Source organism: Oreochromis aureus, linkage group 4 (genome assembly GCF_013358895.1).
Source record: "Oreochromis aureus strain Israel breed Guangdong linkage group 4, ZZ_aureus, whole genome shotgun sequence".
Taxonomy (NCBI): Eukaryota; Metazoa; Chordata; class Actinopteri; order Cichliformes; family Cichlidae; genus Oreochromis; species Oreochromis aureus.
Genome location: NC_052945.1, coordinates 17511414 through 17529796, shown reverse-complemented (window position 1 = coordinate 17529796; position 18383 = coordinate 17511414). Strand labels below are relative to the sequence as shown.

General features: G+C 47.1%; 1 protein-coding gene across 1 annotated transcript; it reads right to left on the bottom strand.

The window, feature by feature from the left end:
- Nucleotides 1-929: 929 nt before the first annotated feature.
- axin2 (axin 2 (conductin, axil)) lies at nt 930-16413 on the bottom strand. The gene is made up of 11 exons (XM_031730596.2): nt 15863-16413; nt 13612-14544; nt 11750-11881; nt 9494-9596; nt 7566-7706; nt 6946-7478; nt 6678-6854; nt 6371-6586; nt 6129-6257; nt 5286-5444; nt 930-2595 (listed from the first exon to the last, which is right to left on the bottom strand). The coding sequence occupies exons 2-11, from the start codon at nt 14418-14420 to the stop codon at nt 2469-2471; spliced, it is 2526 nt and encodes an 841-aa protein (XP_031586456.1). The 5' UTR covers nt 14421-14544; nt 15863-16413; the 3' UTR covers nt 930-2468.
- Between the last annotated feature and the right edge of the window lie 1970 nt (nt 16414-18383).

The following is an 18383-nucleotide window of genomic DNA, read 5'->3' as shown; positions in this document are numbered from 1 at the left end:
TGCTAATTGTTTAGAAAATGATGGTGCTGAAAAACTTCTTAAAAACACTGCATATGCAGAGTAGTCTGGAGTTAGATGGGAAATCACGGGGGCATAAAACAACTCTATGAGAATCTATGAGAATATCAGGGGAGAAAAACCCTTCACACGTGCACTGCACAGTCATATCTGACTCTTTGCAGTCTTTAATGCCCCACCGCTGCAGTGCAAAGTCCATGTAATATCTGATCGTGCCGCTGAATCCACAGCGAGCGAGTGGACATCATGCGTCCCGCCTCCTGGACTCACTTAACCAAACATACCTTTTCCAGTAAATGAGATTATTTTTTACCGTTCAGTTCAGAGACACAAAGTTGATGTAGTCCATCAGACGGTCTTGGGATTCTCTGTCGGACTACATGAGTAACCTTTACTCAAACAGCATCGTGTTTGAGAGTTCTCATCCCTCTGCCCTAATTGGGATTGAGCAAAAGAGCACATTATACCCTCACACGCAGTTCATAAAGTGCCACAGGAGGCCAAACATTTTACCATGTAAATAGCTGAGTAAAATGTACTTATGACATATATTTGCCAAATGTCTCATTAACACGCACTTAGCTCTCCCGGTCTCTTTCTGCTTCTTCCCCTAAAACACACGGAGGCTCTAGTGGCCAAATTAATGCTGCATGTTTTAATTTCCAACAGGGAGTACATTAAGAGCTGATAATGGATGCAAATCTGGCGGAAATTTCTCACTGGATCCAATGAGTTTTACTCTGCACAGCAGGGGTGTGTGTATGTGTGTGGTGAAGCTGCTTCTAAACACAAGCACACACAGACGCGCCACCATCCTAATATCCCAATTAGAGCTAGCAAAGTCCAATCAAAACTCTTTCCCTCTCTCACACACACACTCACACACACAGAAACCAGAGGAAGCAATTTGCTAATTTGAAAAATAGAACATTTTATTAAAGGCTACATCTCTTCATAATTACAATAATTAAAGTACCGAGGCATCTTTTCAACTGAGCTCTATAGAACGCATAATTTACAGTTTACAAGAAGAACCAAGGAAGCCATGAAAAATACCATAAAACATAAACATGATGATACTAAAAGGCATAAAAATATCTTTTCAACATAAGGCCCCTTGTAAAAACCAAGGGAGTAACAGGACCCTGAAAACTGGGTGAAAAACATGGCAAGAATCCATGTAGGCACAGCTACTGTACTCAAATAAAGACACTATGAACATAGTGTATATATATATATATATAGATAGATATATATCACCACCATCATTAGCATCTGCAGCTCATAGTGCAGGCTTAAAATACTCTCAATCACTCACACACACACACTCACACACACACTCACACTCACTCACAGGTAAGCACAAAGGGGAACACATTATAGAACTTTTTCTTGGTAAATATGAATATGGTGTAAACACATTTTGGGGACTCAAAGACCTGTTCAGGGCAGTTTCCTCCTCGTAAATATGTAGGCTATTTGTGCGATGCCTGCGCCGCTGAAACAAAGGCACTAAGACGTGACAGATCAAGGCTAGCTGGGCACAGTCCCAGAGTATGGAATTAAACATTAATAGCATTTTTTTCTTTTTTTGTTTTAAATTCCATAGCACACTGACGGCCCCCCCACCCCTAAGAGCAGACGGGGACACATCCACAAATAGCACTGCAGTAGTAAATATATTATCGAACTTTTAAGTGATAAGAGAGCCATTCTCAAAGCTTCAGCAGTAAGCTCTCCGGCCAGGAGAGCGGAGATGTCCCGGAGTGGGAGTGGAGTTCTTGAAGAGGTATTGTTGATGTTTACAGTTCAATATGAGGGGCTGAAAAGGAATAAAAACCTTTGCTTGAGAACTGATGCTCAGAAGGAGAGGGTTGGGTGGAGTAGGGTGGGGCGTTCACAGATGTGGATAATTTGAGAAGTTTGTCCAACTCCAAGCAGCTTGTCCATGGAAGTAGAAGAAGGATAGGATTTGGGAAAGGGGTATTTCCAATAAATAGCTATAGAAATCTTTACACAGCAATACGAGCATCACAATACAATGCAATGTACATGTATATCTGCGTATACATATTAGTAATGCGCTAGTGAGCAACTATAGGCAGACACTGGCACGGGGAGGGTTCAAGTAGGCTCTCAGTTTCAAATTAAACCCACAGCGCCCTGCTTCTATGACAAGTGGTCATTCACCTAGAGTCTCTAGATATTCCTCTTTTGGAAAGTTTTCAGCCCAGCAGCATAAAGTCCACGTTTTCTTCACTTCTAGGTGAGCTTTTCAATTGATAGTCCGGTAATGTGGATATCTTGTCCCGCTTCCAGTCCGCATGCCCAACAATCGGCGTTCCTTCAACAAGTCTTAGCTTAAAAAACACACACACGCTGCGTACATGTGTGTGTGAGAGCGCATGAAGGAGGGCATCCGCAGAGTTATTGATCTACTCCGGCAGCGCTCACTCCATCCTCTCCACCTTTCCCAGGATCTTCCCCTCGTAGGTGGGGAGCAGGGAGCAGTCGTCGGACACCTCCTCGAACACGGCGCCGCACTCGAACTCGTCGCTGGCCTTCTTGAAGTAGTACCTGTGACCGAGAGATGAAAGCGTTAACACTAAAGTACTTCTCCCTTTGATTCAAGATACTTTAAAGCTCATAAACAAAAAGTCCAAAGAAAAAAGAAGAAGAAAACCTGATAAGTCAAACGCTCCCCTTTGCCACTCCCCTTTGAAACATAAAGTCTAATTTCTGCTATCTGCAACCGAGCCACTGAGTACACAATCAGCCAAGCCTGCTGATACCGGGGCAGGGTGGAACCTGCTGCTGACAAGACTTGGTTTTAAACAGCAGGCTTCCTCTCTCCACATCCCTCCCTCCACTTGTTCTCTTTTACTTTTTCTCCCGTTCCTTCTCTTCTCTTCCCCCCGTTGTGTTGCTGTGAGTTTTGCCCTGGCTAACAGGGGCCAATTAGACCCATGTGCAAATGAAGGGGTCCTTTGACAAAGGCTGAAATTTTGGGTGCCTGCAAGTCTGCCTGTCATTACCCCTGACTCCTACACACCCGCTCGTGCACAGGGCTTTCACTCACTCCTCATCCCCGGTTCATTATTACAGGGACAAAGAAAAGAGACAAAGTAGAGGGGGAGGAGGAGGAGGAGAACGAGCAAGCAGTATGCCTTGTCCTTCCTCGCCCGTGTTGACAGTGTGAGCGCTTACTGAGACCTATAGGAAGGGCAGCTGACTTTTGTGTATGTGTGCAGAAGAAGAAAACTCAGGAGGGGCTTCTCGTCAGCCATGACTTCACTGGGCCATAATGATGTAACCCCCCCCCCCAGTCCTTATTTTAGAGGAAGAGAAATCAGCAGGGGTGGGTTAGTTAACCGGGACTCGAAATCCACTCATTAACTATGTAATGGAAAAATTCCTCGATCTGCTCGGTGTGTGGTGACTGGAATGCGGGCGTGTTTGCGAGCAGTTTTTGTTGTTGTTCTTTGTTTTTAAGACATGCAACACTTATAAACCCAGAACTGCAGCATTGCAGAGGTGCACAAGCGTGCACGTGTGCTAATTAACACGAGGGTAATCACTAATAAAGGGCAACGACACAGGGTGTGAAATAAAGCGACCTCCTTATAGGAAAACGAAGTGAGTAAATAAGATAAAGCGTGCCGATCAGATGAAATCAAAGAGCGAAGGACACGCCTGATAACTGTTTCCTCCTTGTCTATCTGGAGAGGAAGAAAGAAAAGTCAGGCCCTCCTACTTTAAAAAAAACAAAATCTTCAAAGAGCTATGATCGCTCTCTTTTTTTTTTTCTTGCTAAGAGAGACAGACAGAGACACAGAGAGCCTGAATTTCCACTGGAACATGTTTTATGTGGCTGGATCTGCCTCCCCTCCCCTTCTCCCTCCGTTTGCACTGACATCTGGCACCAATATCGTCTGGCAGGGCCGAGCAGTACTGTTCTTTGTTGAACCGCTGCCATGTTGAAATGACCCAACTCCACACATTCTCTGGCTGCTATTAAAGCGCCGTGCAGCTCTCTTTCCAAAAAATGTGGATGGTATGACAGAAGAACTGAGCTCGTGAGCCAGAGAGAAAAGAAGAGTAAGTAAGGGGTGTAAGGAGGGGTGGGGGCAAACAGACAGATGTGGAGAACTCGGCGCTAAGTGCTTGTCACATTTGTTGATCTGAAAATGTTGTGGACATCTGGACAGGAAGAGGTTTAGCTAAGTTCTTTTGCTTTTTCTTCTCTCCCCCCCATCACCAGTTTGATACCTGTAATTATTAACACAATACTTGGGCCGTGCTTATCTTGGAGACCGTGGCAGTCTAAACAATAAATGTTTGATCTTTTTTCCCCCTTTAATGCCCACTGGAAAGAAACAATCAAATTAAATCTCTCTCCACAAACACACATCGGAGCCGAGCGGCCTGGGTGAAGGCCCCGTAGCAGAGCAAACAAGCGGATCTGGCATTTAACTATATGCCTTTCAAAAATATCCATAAAATGATTACAACATGTGTAAACACTGTGCACGTTCAACGCAAAGCACATTAATGCACACGCGGGTACACGCACACACACACACACACATACAAGAGCAGGAAAAAAAAGGAGGCCCTGATAGCATCAGTGAAGAATTTGCACGCTGGCCATTTGTGTGAGTCTTTGTTGGTTGAAATGAAAGGGGCTGGGGCTTCAAAGCCATGTGTATTAAGTGTGCCTTAGCATGGAAATCAATACCAGATGGGACCCAAAAATCGCTCCAGTTCAAACTCTTCCACTAACCCCTGCACCACCTTCCCTCCCCCCTCTTGTCCCTTCCTTTTCACTGCACCCCTCGCACCAAACGCTCACTTATCCAGAGGCCTGCCTGAGTGCAGACACCAATGGAAACAAACGCTGATATCAGTCCTTCACGTAGTCACGGAGACAGTATTTCAGGGTTTTATGCTAGCAGGTGCTGACCGCCATTCAAAGGCAGAATTTTACCACTAGAGAGGGTAGCAGGGTTTGCGTCTCCATCATTCTGATTGGTCACTGTGTCTAACATGCCCTCAGTAATGTTGGACATGAAGATACTTCCACACCTTGGAAATCAAATGATCCCACTGTAAACTTTGTCTACAAGTCAGCACAAAGACTGTTTTATATCAAGGCCAATGAACTAATCCCAGTTCATAAAAAGTTAACTGTATTTAGGTCACTAAATCTACTTCACTGCTGTAAAACTTGTAAACTGATCTGTATATTTTAATGTGCCTCCACACACCTGTAGTTGCCCTTCTTGCGGAGCTGCTCTTTGAAGTGACCCAACGTCAGACTGTGGCTCTTCATGGTCCTCCGATAAGGAATCTCCTCACCGCAGAAGAAGTACGTCACCACTGTCTCCCCGCTGCTCACCGCGTGGCTTCCTGAACCCTTTTTACACCTGCCGGGAAACAAAAGACGGAGAGGAAGGGTGTCAGAAGCAGCGAGCGCTTTCACTATACCAGACAACATCTCGACAAAAGAGAAATAAGAAGTTCTCCAACAAGCAATCTACTAAATTTTTCCCACAAGAGACCAGAAATACATTAACTAAGAGCATCGTGAGTGAGGGAGTGACCCAGTGCCGTCTATAAGTTTGTGCTTGTGTGTGCACGGTGTTATCAATTCCCCTTCAGCTACGTCCAAGGCCACTTCAGAGGAACCCTCCCTTTGCTAAGCTCTGCTCGCCCCAACCTAGTGCCAGCTCACTGAAGGACAGCCAATAGAAATGATACATATATATGAAAAGGGATGTCTCGGTCAGGTGGTGCAGTGACTGCACACACGCACAGACACACACTCTCCATGCACAGCACAAATGCACACGATTCATGCAGACGTAAGAGGCAGTGCTAGGTGTACAAAGCTTTAAATAAGTGAGTGTCTGTGGGGGTGTAATGTGTGTGGTGTGTAGCTTAGCTGCTTCTCATCTATCTGTGTGCAAGCAAGTGGTGCGGGTGACAAGTGGGAAGAGTTAAAAAGGGTCAAAGTACACTTGGAAGTTGGAGGCTATAGCTGAGAGGAGGAGGAAGAGGAGCAGAAAGGAGGAGAGGAGAGGGAGGGCAGGACTGTAGAGGCATCGTACTCTTCTGATTGGAGACTGGTCGCGGGGACGCCAGCGGGGCTGGGACTGACGAGCGACAGGGGGACAGACGCCCCGCCCTGAACAGGCGTGAGGTGGGTCTTCTCTCGCTGAAGGCTGGACACTGAATGTCTGGGAAGAGAAATGAAATAAGACTTGAGTTTAAAAAGCACATCTGGAATAGTTTAAAGTTATAACCAAGAGCGTTACTTAATAATAATCTGCTCTTTGAAGTCTGTGTGTACCTTTGCTTGGTGGGCTTGGTGGATACCTCCTCCAGTCTGCGGCAGGCCTCCTCCAGCTGCGCCAAAGTGTTGGGAGGAGGGAGCGGAGGCATAGCTGGGTCTTGGATGAATGGCTGGGCTGGCTGGTGACCACGTAGGTGGCCGCAGCTTCCACCCCCGCCCCACGTGTGTGTCTGAGTAGATGAGCCTCCAAAGGATTTCTTGGTGCTCTGGGTACTGAAAGGGAGACGGGGAAATATGACTTTAACAACATGAAAAGGTGTCCCCAACACTCACACAGATACTCCTAGTATTAGCCTCCACTCACCTGTGAGACTTATGCCTGCCCTGTCGTTTACTTTCCAGGATCCACTGCAGCACATTCTGGGTGGGATCTGCTGTGTCAGTGGGCAGCTGTAAGGGTCCACAGTCCTCCATGCACCTCTCCGCTACTCCATCCTCAGCCCCTGAGCGACACACCCGCCTCGATAGAGAGCTTGAACGCCTAGAAGAGAAATTGCACTACTTATTTTAAACACTGACAAAAAAGGAAAAACAACTGGGAGACAAATATGAAACAAGTGCTTGGGACTGACCCCATGCTGTTGTCTGCGGTGATGGCCCCACACATCTCTCTGCCCAGGCTGCGGCTGCGCTGGTAAGGCTGACAGGGCTGGCACTCGCTGCTGCCGGAGCACACGCTGTGCACCCTGAGGGCTGCCTCCCTTTCGATCTGCTCTTTAGACTTCGGACCAGCGTGATGGTGGATGTAGTGGTGGTGGATGTGTTTCGTGCTCTGCCTGCTTACGAGGGTTCTGTTGGGACCCAGGGATAGGGTAATCGCCCCTTGGTTGGGGTTGGATACAGACGAACTGGAAGGCCCGGTTCTCACCAGGCCCTTGACGCCGAAGCCAGCGCGGGTGAAAGGCCGGTGTTCTGGCGAGCTGGATCGAGGGGAATGCCGGATCACGGCGGGGGACTGGCACCCGGGGGTCTTCAGGACGCGGGAAAGGTGTTCGTCCAGGATGGCCTGGGGATCCTCGTCAGAGGAGCCAGAGAGGAGGGGTAAGGAGTGGGGTGAGAGCGCGGGAGCACTTCCCATGATCTCGGCATCTTCTCTTTCCTCCTCCTGACAAAAACAAGGCAAACTAAGTCAAGGCCAGAACAAAACATCTTCATCTTTCATTTCTCCAGTAAGAACCAGAGTCACACAAACCTCCTGAATCTGCTGCAGCCTCTCCTCCAACGTGTTCATGGTTTCCTGCTGCCTCTTCAGGTTCTCCAGGCGGGCGATGAGCTGGGCTGCAAACTGCGCCGGCTCCATTGGTATCATCTCTTTGGGTGGATGGCGAGTACGCTGTAGAGGAGATATATAAAAAAAAGAAGATATATAAGAAACTGCAAGACTCATGCCTTCCCTCCATGACTATGCCACTAATGGCAGTACTGATCAGGGCACTCGCACTGGCACCTATGGCTACAGGGCTGTTTTCAGGGGTTGGCAGGCCTGGTGCATGGTCATGCTGGGCCAGGGCCTCGGCTGGTTCCTTCTGTCATCATCAGCAGGCCTCTTTAAAGTCAGCTCACTTCAAAGCCTTCCTCGTCAAATATCAAACACTCAGTGGGGGGAGAATAGAGCGGCTGAGGGAGGGATGGAGGGATAGATTGATGGGAAGCAGTGGCTTTACATCTAGAAATAAAAGCCACATATCGACAGGGGGTGGAAGAGAACTCCAGGGAGGAAAAGGATGAGGGATTTAAAAAAAAAGAAAAAGAAACTGGGAGAAGTTGAGATGTGTGTGGGAGAAAATGAAGAGAGGGAAGGACTGAAGGAAAGAGATAAAGGTGCCAGAAAAACAGGATGGGAGATCAGAAAGGTTGAGGTAATTTAGCCCCACCCCCACACGCTGGGCATCTTTAACGTACAGTAAAGTGACAGCAAAATTATTTTTGCAGTTGGGTTTTCTTGATCCCCCCCCCCCCCATTTCTCATAAGCCTTTGTAGTCGGGATAAAGGGGAGAAAAAAGTGAGAAAAAGAGGAGCTGTCTGATGGTGCCTGGAGCTGGTGCACCATGGGAATGGCAGCCATCGCCAAAAATCAGACGGGAAACAAAAACAAGAATAAAAGCCAAAAAAAAAGAAAATAAAGCAAAAGGGGGAGAGTGAGTGAAAGCGGCAAGATCCAACAGTAACAGTTACTGCATACCTCATAATGTGGAAAAAAAAGGGAGTTACTTTAAGTTTGTTTTAACAAGCTGCTTCTGTTAGAGCTACTACTGCAAGTTGTGCCCCCCCCCTCGCCTTCGATTCGGACTTTTTTTTTTCTCTCAACATGAAGTTAGCTTCTCTTAAGCCTTAAGCTACAAACTCCCCTCTGACCTGTTGAGAGCTCACATGACATGCTCAAACTCTTCCCCTTAGATCCTTCACTTTTAGGGGAGGGGGCTGGCTGAGCATTTGTGTTTCTGTATGTGTGTGTGTGTGTGTGTGTGCTGGGGGTTGGAAGGGTGGCGGGGCTGTGAAAAAAAAGGAAAAAAAAAAGGGGGCCAGCTCTGCTGGAAGTTGTCACTTCCCTGTGCGTTTGTTCCATTCATCCGTGGATCAAAGCGCCGCGTGTGCGTGAATGTGCGTGCGTGTGAATGTGTCTGAGTATCTTTGTGTTTTTGTTGAGGAACCGGGCTGATTTCAGAGCCCTCGGGATAAAGCGGCAGAGATCTTCCTCATCTCTCCCTGTTCTCCATATTTACACCATCGGTGGGGAAGAAAAACCCTGGTGTGTTCTGAGCGCTGCGGCGATAAACAGCTTAGAGACCCCCCCGTCTCCCGCAGACTTCAAGGAACCCTAATGGGGGTGTAGGTGACACCAAAGGTAGGGAGCGGGGTTGTGTTTGCATGCGAGCTTATGTGAATGTGTGTGTATGTGTGTGTGCGACAGAGAGTGGGAGGCTGGGTCTTTGACGTTACTCTTTAGATCTTTGCTGGCGTTGTTGAATTGAAGATGCCAAATACAGTTTGTGCGTTACTATTCATAGAACCCAGAGAGACCCGAACACAGGGTGGTATGGAGGCTTCTGAGCATGTGTATGTGAAGTTATGCATGTACGTATGCACGTGTGTGTATCTGCGTGCGTTTGTGTACTTACAGGAAAAGCAGGCAGCGAGACTTGGCTGTTCATCCTCATGTTGCGCTGCATCTCCCTCTGTAGCTGCTTCTTGGAGCCCAGTTTATATGGAGGGATGCCATCTCTGGGGAGGGGCAGAGGGGGTGCGCAGACAGACGACAAAGGTCAATTACCCAATCGGATACATCATTAAAGACCAAACAGACATTCAGGAAGAAGCTTGTTAGTCAAATGGGCAGATCAAACACAGTTCAGGCAAGAACAAATCTAATTTATTAATTCTCCAATTCATTTAGCTTTTCATGTTTCAGGCTTAATCTGAGAACAAAAAGGCTACTCAGAGGTAAATTATGACAGCATTTCCGCCTCCGAGCGGCTCGGGTTACGCTGCAATGAGTGAGGTTTTATTTGCCCTAGAAACGACACTCATTTTCAGGGCTGGCTCCAGCACAACACTGGGCACCCTGCTGGCCATTTCCTTTCACCAGCATACACACAAATGCACACTGCAGTTACTGTGCTCCGCTTTATGGGCCAAAAGTAGCGTCAGCATTAGCATCTCCCTCCTGACTTTTATGGTAAGCTGAGGACACAGTTAGCATTAGCTACTCATTATACATTTTTAAAGAGTTACTGCAGGATAGGACCCAAGGGTGCAGGTAACCTGGTTAAATCTGAGGGGATGAAGGGCTGACTGACTCAAAAAAAAAAAGAAAAAAAAAAGAGGGAATCAAACAACAAACAGCAGAGCTTCAAACCGAAGCACTTGACAGTGTAAAACAATCTCTTTCCTTCCATGCTAAACAGCAGGTTCCTGGTGACCTAGCCTAACTGAGAAGCACTTTTCCACTTTTGCTTTGAAATGCCACAGTCATGCGCATAAGCAACAACCCCTCCCTCCCCTCCCCAATCTTCATTTGGCAAGCGCTGCTGCAGCCAGCCTCTGATCTCCGCACATCAAAAGGCTGGTTTGTAAGATAAGGTAATGTTTGAAGTCTGCGCAGCTGCATTCCCCAGCGTCCAAGCAAATCCATAAATAAGATATAAGCAAAAATCCCCCCTCCGCTACTCTTTCTCTTCCCACCCAACCGCCTCCTCCCCCGTTGCGTTTTCCCTTTTCTCTGTTTTTTTCTCCCCTTTATCTGTAAATGAAATTCAAATGTTTATGGGTCTTTTTTAACTGACCTAAAGCGGCGAGGCAGATATTCAGATCAAGGCCAGAACGGGCAGAAAATGAGGTGGGGAAGCTGCGTCCCTGTGGCCAGGGCTTTGTCACTGGCTCTGGGCAAAGTACAGCGGAACAGGGCAATATAGGCCTCGGTCTCTTTGAAGCAAGGCTGTGTAGTGATATGCCAGAACAGAGGACGTCCCATTGTAAAAAAGAAAAAAAAAAAAAAGCCTTTATAGCTGCCATATTTATGTGTAACCCAGCCCATTAATTCAGCTGAACAACCATGTGTCAGCCTTTGAGTTTCATTAGCTTGGTCATAGTTACTGCATCCATCCGTGCCTCGACAACCCCCCCTCCCTCCCAGGTGACTCGAGGTAAAGAGCAACTTGTTGCACCAACTTTTCTTTTTGCTTTGTGTCCAAAAGCCAGCTGACTAAAGCACATCTGGCCTTGTGCTGTGCACCACACAATGACTTCATAGCACCTTGTCACTTGAGAGACACGTGATTACGCCAAGCAATCCTTTAGAAGAACGAGCGCCAAGGCACGTACACAGATAAGCGCAAACCACATGTACAACATGAGCGACTGATTTGTAAGTTCGTGGATAAGTGATCAATCAGAGCTAATTTAGACAAATGTCAACTTTTAAAAATGAGTTTTTCTTGATTTTCTTCACCGCAACAAGCATCTTGGTGACAGTGGAGAAGAAAAACTCCCTAATAACAGGAAAGGAGAGCCCCAGCAGGGCAAGACTCAGCGAGACACTAATCAGAAAGTGTAACAAGCAAATCAGCTGACATCAAAACACTGCTCATGTCCACAGATGCAAATGTAAAGTTACTATACTCATTCCTTCTAATCGACTCAAAGTCTTTCTGCATATACACTCCAGTGGCAAAGTGTTTTATGATGGAGCTTAGCATTAATCTACACCACGTCCTGGCTACTGGAGTGCATCTTTGGGTGTTTTTAAAGGAGCCACAATCCACCAGTGGCAAGCTATTCTTCCAGTATGGCTACAGCTTCAAACAGAAAGCTCTTTGAGATTTCCTCTCATTTTTGCACACACACACACAATGCATGTTTTGATAATATCCACTTACACACTGCTGTCAGTCACGGACATGGCGTCATCAGTCAAGGCGTCACTGGAAACCTCGCTGTCATTCGTGCTGCTGACAGGAGCGAAAGAGCCTGAATGGCAGGGGTTGAGTGAGTCTCCTCTCTTGTATGACCTGAGAAGTTTCCAACAAAAATCAGATTAATATGAATCAATATCCAACAGGTGGGTGCAAATTCATTGTGTTTCTGTCATTTTGAGAAGGTGACATCAAAACAAGCTGCATCTTCTAATGTTTCAGAGGACTATAACTATAACCTCACTCATCTGCTCCCAACAACAATGAATGGATGTGACAGAACAGTCTGAGGCCTGGGAAAACTTCAGTTTTCTCCTTATTGCTTCTTAAATATCCCATAATTTCTCTTTCCATTTCCCCGGCATACATCTCCCGCTGTGTATGCATTCTTGCCATGGTACAGGAGGAGCGGAAAGGAGGGGGAATGACCCAAAAAAGGAAAAAAGTATGGAGCGGATGCATGAGAGTGTGTCAGAGAAGGAAAGAAAGGGGAGAGGTGGGTTCTTCACGAGGAGGCAGAAACGCAGCATGACTAAAGCTGTAGGCCCCCAGCTCCGGGCTGACCTTCAGAGGGGCTCGCAAAGAGTCAGGTATTTAACACAGCTGGCCTTGCATTCTTCCCTCCCTGCCTCTTTCACCCCCTCATTTATGCTTTCTCCTCCCTCCCTTTCTTTTATGCGTCCCACCACCACCCCTACCCCACCACCTCCTCTCCCTCTGTCCTTCCTTCCTTTCGCTCCCTTTCCCCCTCCCCACCTCCTCCTCCTCCCCACCTTCACTCTCGCTCCAAAAGCATGCCTCGTAGTCCCTATCCCTGAGTTTTCAAAGGAAAAAGATAAAAGTGGAGAAGGCGGGTGGGTTGGGGTGGGGGGAACGCAGCGAAGGAGGGAATCAGAGGAGAATTGACGCAAACAAGAAAAGAGGGAAGAAGAGAGTGAAGAAGGTTTTTTGGTGGGGAGGTGGTGGTGGTGGTGGGTGTTGATTCTGCACTGTAGCTGCTGCCGTTTGTTATGTTTTTTTTTTTTTTAAAGAGAATCTGAGTCAGATGAGAAGAGGTAAGGGGAGAGGGAAGGAGAAAAAAAGGGGAGGGGGAGAAATTAAGAGCACATGTTTTGAATCTGAAAGGGTGACAACAATGGGAGGGCAGAGAAAAGGGAGAGCTGCCAATCCCTGCTGTCCTGAGCAGGTAGCTGTCAGCTTAGCTCAGCCTGTCACTGTAAGTTAGCAACAGGAACATCAGAGGATGCCCCAGAGTTGACACTGCTGTCTTTGCTGTCCTTTAAACTCATGAATCACTTCAATTTATTTGGGATGCAGTCTTAATCTTAAACGCCCTCCTATAAATGCAACGTGGAAAAAAAAGAGAAAAAGGCCTAGCAAGCACCCGAATGAGACTACAAAACAGCCACTTCAAAGTGCCATCTATAGCTCTGCTATACATTTATCTCTCTGCCAAAAGCTTGAGGACAGTGTGGTACAAGAGGAGGCATAGCACAGCAATGTCATCATCTATTATTTGCTGGCTGGGGCCAGAGCCAGCGTGCTCTGTGAACTTTTCCTGTGGAAGACGATCCCTCACTCTGCGGAACTATTTCAAAGCCCCGGAAATCCAGGCGAGCGCCAGCAGAGGGCTGCTGCTGCTGGAGTCGGTGAGAGAGGGGGCCAGAGTGAAAGACAGGGAAGGGGGAAGGCTGACCAGTTTTCTGCAAACTAATGTGGTGTTGAGAAAAAGCACTTGAACACGAGAGAAATGCTTGCACGGTTGCCTCTGGTGTGCAACAACAGGTTTACACTTTGCACCAGAAAACAGAGTAAAAGCATCATACCTGAATCCCCCGTCCATCACCTCCACTGCCCTCAGGGAAATGGGGGCCCTCTGCGCTTTAGCCGAAAGTCCAATAAGTGCTTTAGCTTTCAAATCACAACTCCACTCCTCCTCCTCGTTGAGCGTGGGCAGGTATCCACATACAACTTTCAGGTCCGCCAGCCCGTTCGAGTTGACGTGACTCGGGTTCTCTCCCCCAGTTCTCACGAACTCGAGGTAAATGTCAGAGGTCAGAAACATCTGGTACGCGTTCTCCTCCATGTCGGTCTGGATCTCGGTCTGCGCCTGGTCGAACATGGCAGAGTCTATGTGCTGCTTCTTAATATTATCCCGTATGTAGGTTTTCGTCGCGGGCTTCAGCTGTTTGGCGACAATGCTGTTGTTTTCGATGTAGCGCTTGTAAATTGCTTTGGCGACTCTCTGCGTTTTGGTATCCTTGAGGTCCATCTGCCTGAATCCATTGCAGGCGAACCAAAAGTCTAAAGTGTCCACACATTTTTCTCGCTCCAGGAATGTCCTAAAAAGAAGAGCGCCATCCTGGTCCCCGAGGAGAGAGTGCAGAGACTTTGTCCACCGGGAAAGCGGGGAATCCGGGGAGGCACTCCCCTCTGGCTCCCCGAGACCATCCTCGTTCCTCCTCGCGGAGGAGCCCGGAGAGCCGAGCAGAACGGATTTGGGGGACTCCAGGGGTTTCATCACTGGGAGTTTGCCGGGGTAGCAGGGCGCGTCGCCCTCCTCCCCGGGCACAGGGGGTCGAGGCGCATCTTCGCGGAAACTACTGGCGATATGGTCCATAAGCGCCCGGCTCATGGCTCTGACGGCAGCAAGGAGAGAGCCCGCGTGTGTGCTGTTCCACCTCCTCTGAGCTTCTACTGTAATCTCCTCACTCTCTTATGTCAGCGGGGGGGCTTCTCTCTGGCTGCCCGGCTTCTCTCTGAAACACAAAGTATTGATCTAATCAAAACCAGATCCGCCCCAACTTCAAAGGGGGGCAGAAACGCAGTAAGAGCCTTTTCAGACCCTCGCTGACTTTTACAGAAACAGACAGACAGACTAGTTCAGATTTTGGGGGGGGGGGATCCAGCTGCAGCAGAATTACATAAACAGCACTTCTTCATATCTCAACTAAGGGATGTGATTTCTACAGAAGGCGCTGTTGGTTAAATTAAAACATTTAACAAGAGGGGAAGGGGGGGGGGGGGCACCCACCTAAGCGATGTCTGTACTGGATCACCGCCATCCTTTTCGATAACATCACGAGAAGTAGTAATTACATGCATGTCAAAGTGGGTTAAGACCTGAGCGCCAATTAATAAGACATGTACCCCCCCCCAACTCCTCTCCCTCCCAATAAAATGCCAAAGCATTACGCACGGACGCCGCTTCCGGATCGTTTTACCCCTACCGTCCCTGCCACTCTCTCATTTCTCTACATCTCATCTTAAAAAAAAAAAAAAATACACCAAATCGAGCCACTGCTTCAAGTACCTGTAGGACACCGATGTGGGACAAACTCCAAGTGATGGAAAAACGTGACCGAAATAGTTAATACGGGCAGCAAGGCTGGTGCTTGTGGAGCTTTAGCCTCCACAACTGTTTAAAACATCCCCCAGTTTGTTGCACAGACGATCGCTACAACGTTTCCCCGAAGCATCAGCGGTAGTTACAGTGTATTAGCGGCTGCTGTGCAACCTTGAACATGTCACTTAGTATCACCGATCCACCGCTCGACTGTTAAACATGTCAAGAGATTAGAAAAAAGAGCTCGTGGCACAGCTACAAGTCAAAAGCTTCCCACAGGATACCGAAAAATGAAAGAAAGAGAATGATAACGCAGATTACACCCCCACACACTTGTCACATATTTCTTTAACGCTGCGTTTAAAGACGAAACAAGCTCTGGTTTAAAAAATAAATAAATAAACGTCCAGACTCCAAGTGCACCGAAGTCTCTGATCTGTCTGATCTTGTGAGGGGAAGAAAGTCACACACACACACACACAAATATATATAGAAACGACCACTTACTTCAATATGTAAAAATATAAGTAAGAAATATTATCGCAAAGGAAATTTCAGTGAGCACGGCACAGAGATGACTCAGTTCCTCCTTGGGCTTTAAAAGTAAGAAAAGCGACCAATCATCCCCCCTCCCCAACCCTCAGAACATTACTTCAAAGGCGAGTCAACAGCACATCAAAGAGAACTCCAATGGGGGCCACTTTGAGGAGGCACACACTCTTGCAACTTACCATTGATCCACGAGTTCTTCAGCTCGCATTAAAACTCCGGGTTTCTTCTTTTTTTCCTTCTCCCTCCACATATACATAAACACACATACAAAAAAATCGCTTATAATCCACAATGCTGGTCTCCTCAGCGCATCCACATACAGTCCGTTCAGATTCGAGTCGGTTTACGGAGAGAAAAATGCACACGAGAGAGGAAGAAAAAAATATATAACGCTTTTCTGCCTCCTCCTTTTCTCCTCCCTATGGTTTCAGGCTGCCATGCCGCACAGTAGATCTCTCCTGTAGGCGACTCCAACACCAACTGAACCGAGAGGCTGGAGCAGCGCACTTCAAAGTGAGGAACCGACTGCCGGGTCCCGGCAGCTGCATAAAAAACAATTGCAACCTCGTGCCTTCAAAAAAAAAAAAAAAGAAAAGAAAAAAAGAAAAGAAAAAAGCGAAACAAGTGGTGGAGACCCCTCAGTTTTGTTGCAGTTACTGGTGACGAAATATTGTTTAAAGTCTGCTCGGTTTATTTCCTGACCTTTCCCTCCCCATCTTTTGGCAAGCTTTTCTTAGACCACGAAGTTGTAGCTACAGTGTGAGGACCTTATCAAAGACAGGCAATCTTGAGCCAACTCCCCGAGGCTTTGGAGCGTCAGAAGTAACTGATCTGCCGCCCCAATGGCATTATCGCTACAATCCCTCTGTTGCTACATAAACTTTAAAGACGCGGGCATTTTTTTCTTTTCTTTCATGGGGTTGCACAATAAATGCAACGGCGCGTTTCAAAATAGCACGTGTAATATGGACAAATATGATTTGTTTTTTGGGGGGTTTTTTTTAGGGGGAGTGGGTGGGGGGCAAACATCCTGCAGAGTAATGAAAGTTTCATTGAGCCGCTGCAGGATTCAAAGACACTGAAGGGAATTCCCAACAGTGGAAACGTGTGTTTTGACTAAAGGACAGTCACTTTACCATCTCCAGTGCTTATAAAGATACAGTGTGTTGCCATAGGAAGGGAAATCACAGTGCTGTTATCACTCCACAGCTCCTACCAGTGGCTTAGAAGGGCACGTGCATACACAGCAGATTAAAACATCTGCTCACAGTGGATAAGTTCACTGACAGATGTTATCACATCATTTAAGCAGCACAAGAATAAGTCCTCTTTGCACTTCTGACTATGAAGCTCTCTACTCCTTAACTGCAGTGTTGAGATAACATGAAAAGGGGGTTGGAAAGTAGCTCGGGCAGCCAAAATGTCCATCGAGATGGACATTTTAGAAGCTGCACTTCCTTTATTTGTACCGTGGTGGCTACAGTAGTGTTGATAGTGTTTACTGGACAGACTCAGTGGTGTTTTGGAGGGGTCTTTAGTGTTCAAATGAGCCACCACAGGGGACCCTTTGTGCAAGATGACTGCCTATGTTCTTGAAAGAGAGACAGTAGGTGTCTGTGTGTGTCCTTGTTGTCTCAGCGGACAGGGATCCAAAAAAGAAGAAAAAAAAAGTACAGTACAAAGACGGAAACCACTTTGATCAGCCTGTTTGCTAAAGGTGCTGTGAGACTTTCTCCCTTGATGCCTCTTTTCCCATCAAGGTTAATAAAAGAGAAAATTGGAAGAGGCCATGATGACTAAGGGATTACTCATCATTCAAAGGCCACTTTACCGCCTTCAAATTCTGTCACATCCTGCACAAAAACATTCCCATTGTGTCTATTTCAAACACGCTATCCCGGCAAAAAGTTGAACAGCTGTGTAGCCCAGCAGATAATTTGTCATTTAAACTCAACCAGCTTTATGAGGAAGCTGTAACACTTGAAAAGTAATGAATAAACACTGGAATTGGGTCAAAAGAATAAACTGCCACCAAAATTTGTGTGTTTGATGAAGGAGAAAACCCTGTGCCATGAAAGACATTAGTAATAATAATAATAATGAGTCAGACTTGGGGCGAGAAAAATGTTAGCACAAGCACAATTTCTTATCTCACCAAAATCTACATAGCAGAGGTCTGTGTGCAGGTTATACAGGTCATCTGGGTAATATACCAACAGCACCTCTGACAGAGTGAGTCTTTGTTAACTTTGGACAGCCAGGGCTGACCTCTGACAGTAAACACATCAGGGTGGAAGACATCACCAGGGTGATGGTAGGGACCCCCTGCCAGTACCAGGGGCCAGTTGGACCCTCGTGTCCTGTCTCTTCAACCCCCTCCGTGGTTCAACAGCTCGGATTTTCCCTGCTGCCCCTCAGGAGCTGACCTCAGGTCTGTGACCAGCCTGAGAGCGGGGCTGCCCAGGGGTTTCTGTCTCCACTAAAAAGATCTTTGAAAAGAGAGGCTTCAAGGGGAGAGGTTATGGGATGTAACTGTCTCTCTTTATGGGCAGATATTATTACAGGGACAGGTCAAATTCAGACCTGCTACAAAGAGCTCTATAAATAGAGATGGTTGGATTGGGAGGGAGGGGGAGTCACATAAATCAGGTGTAAGCCCATTACTTCTTTAATGTTGACTGCTTTTTTCTCTCCATGCGC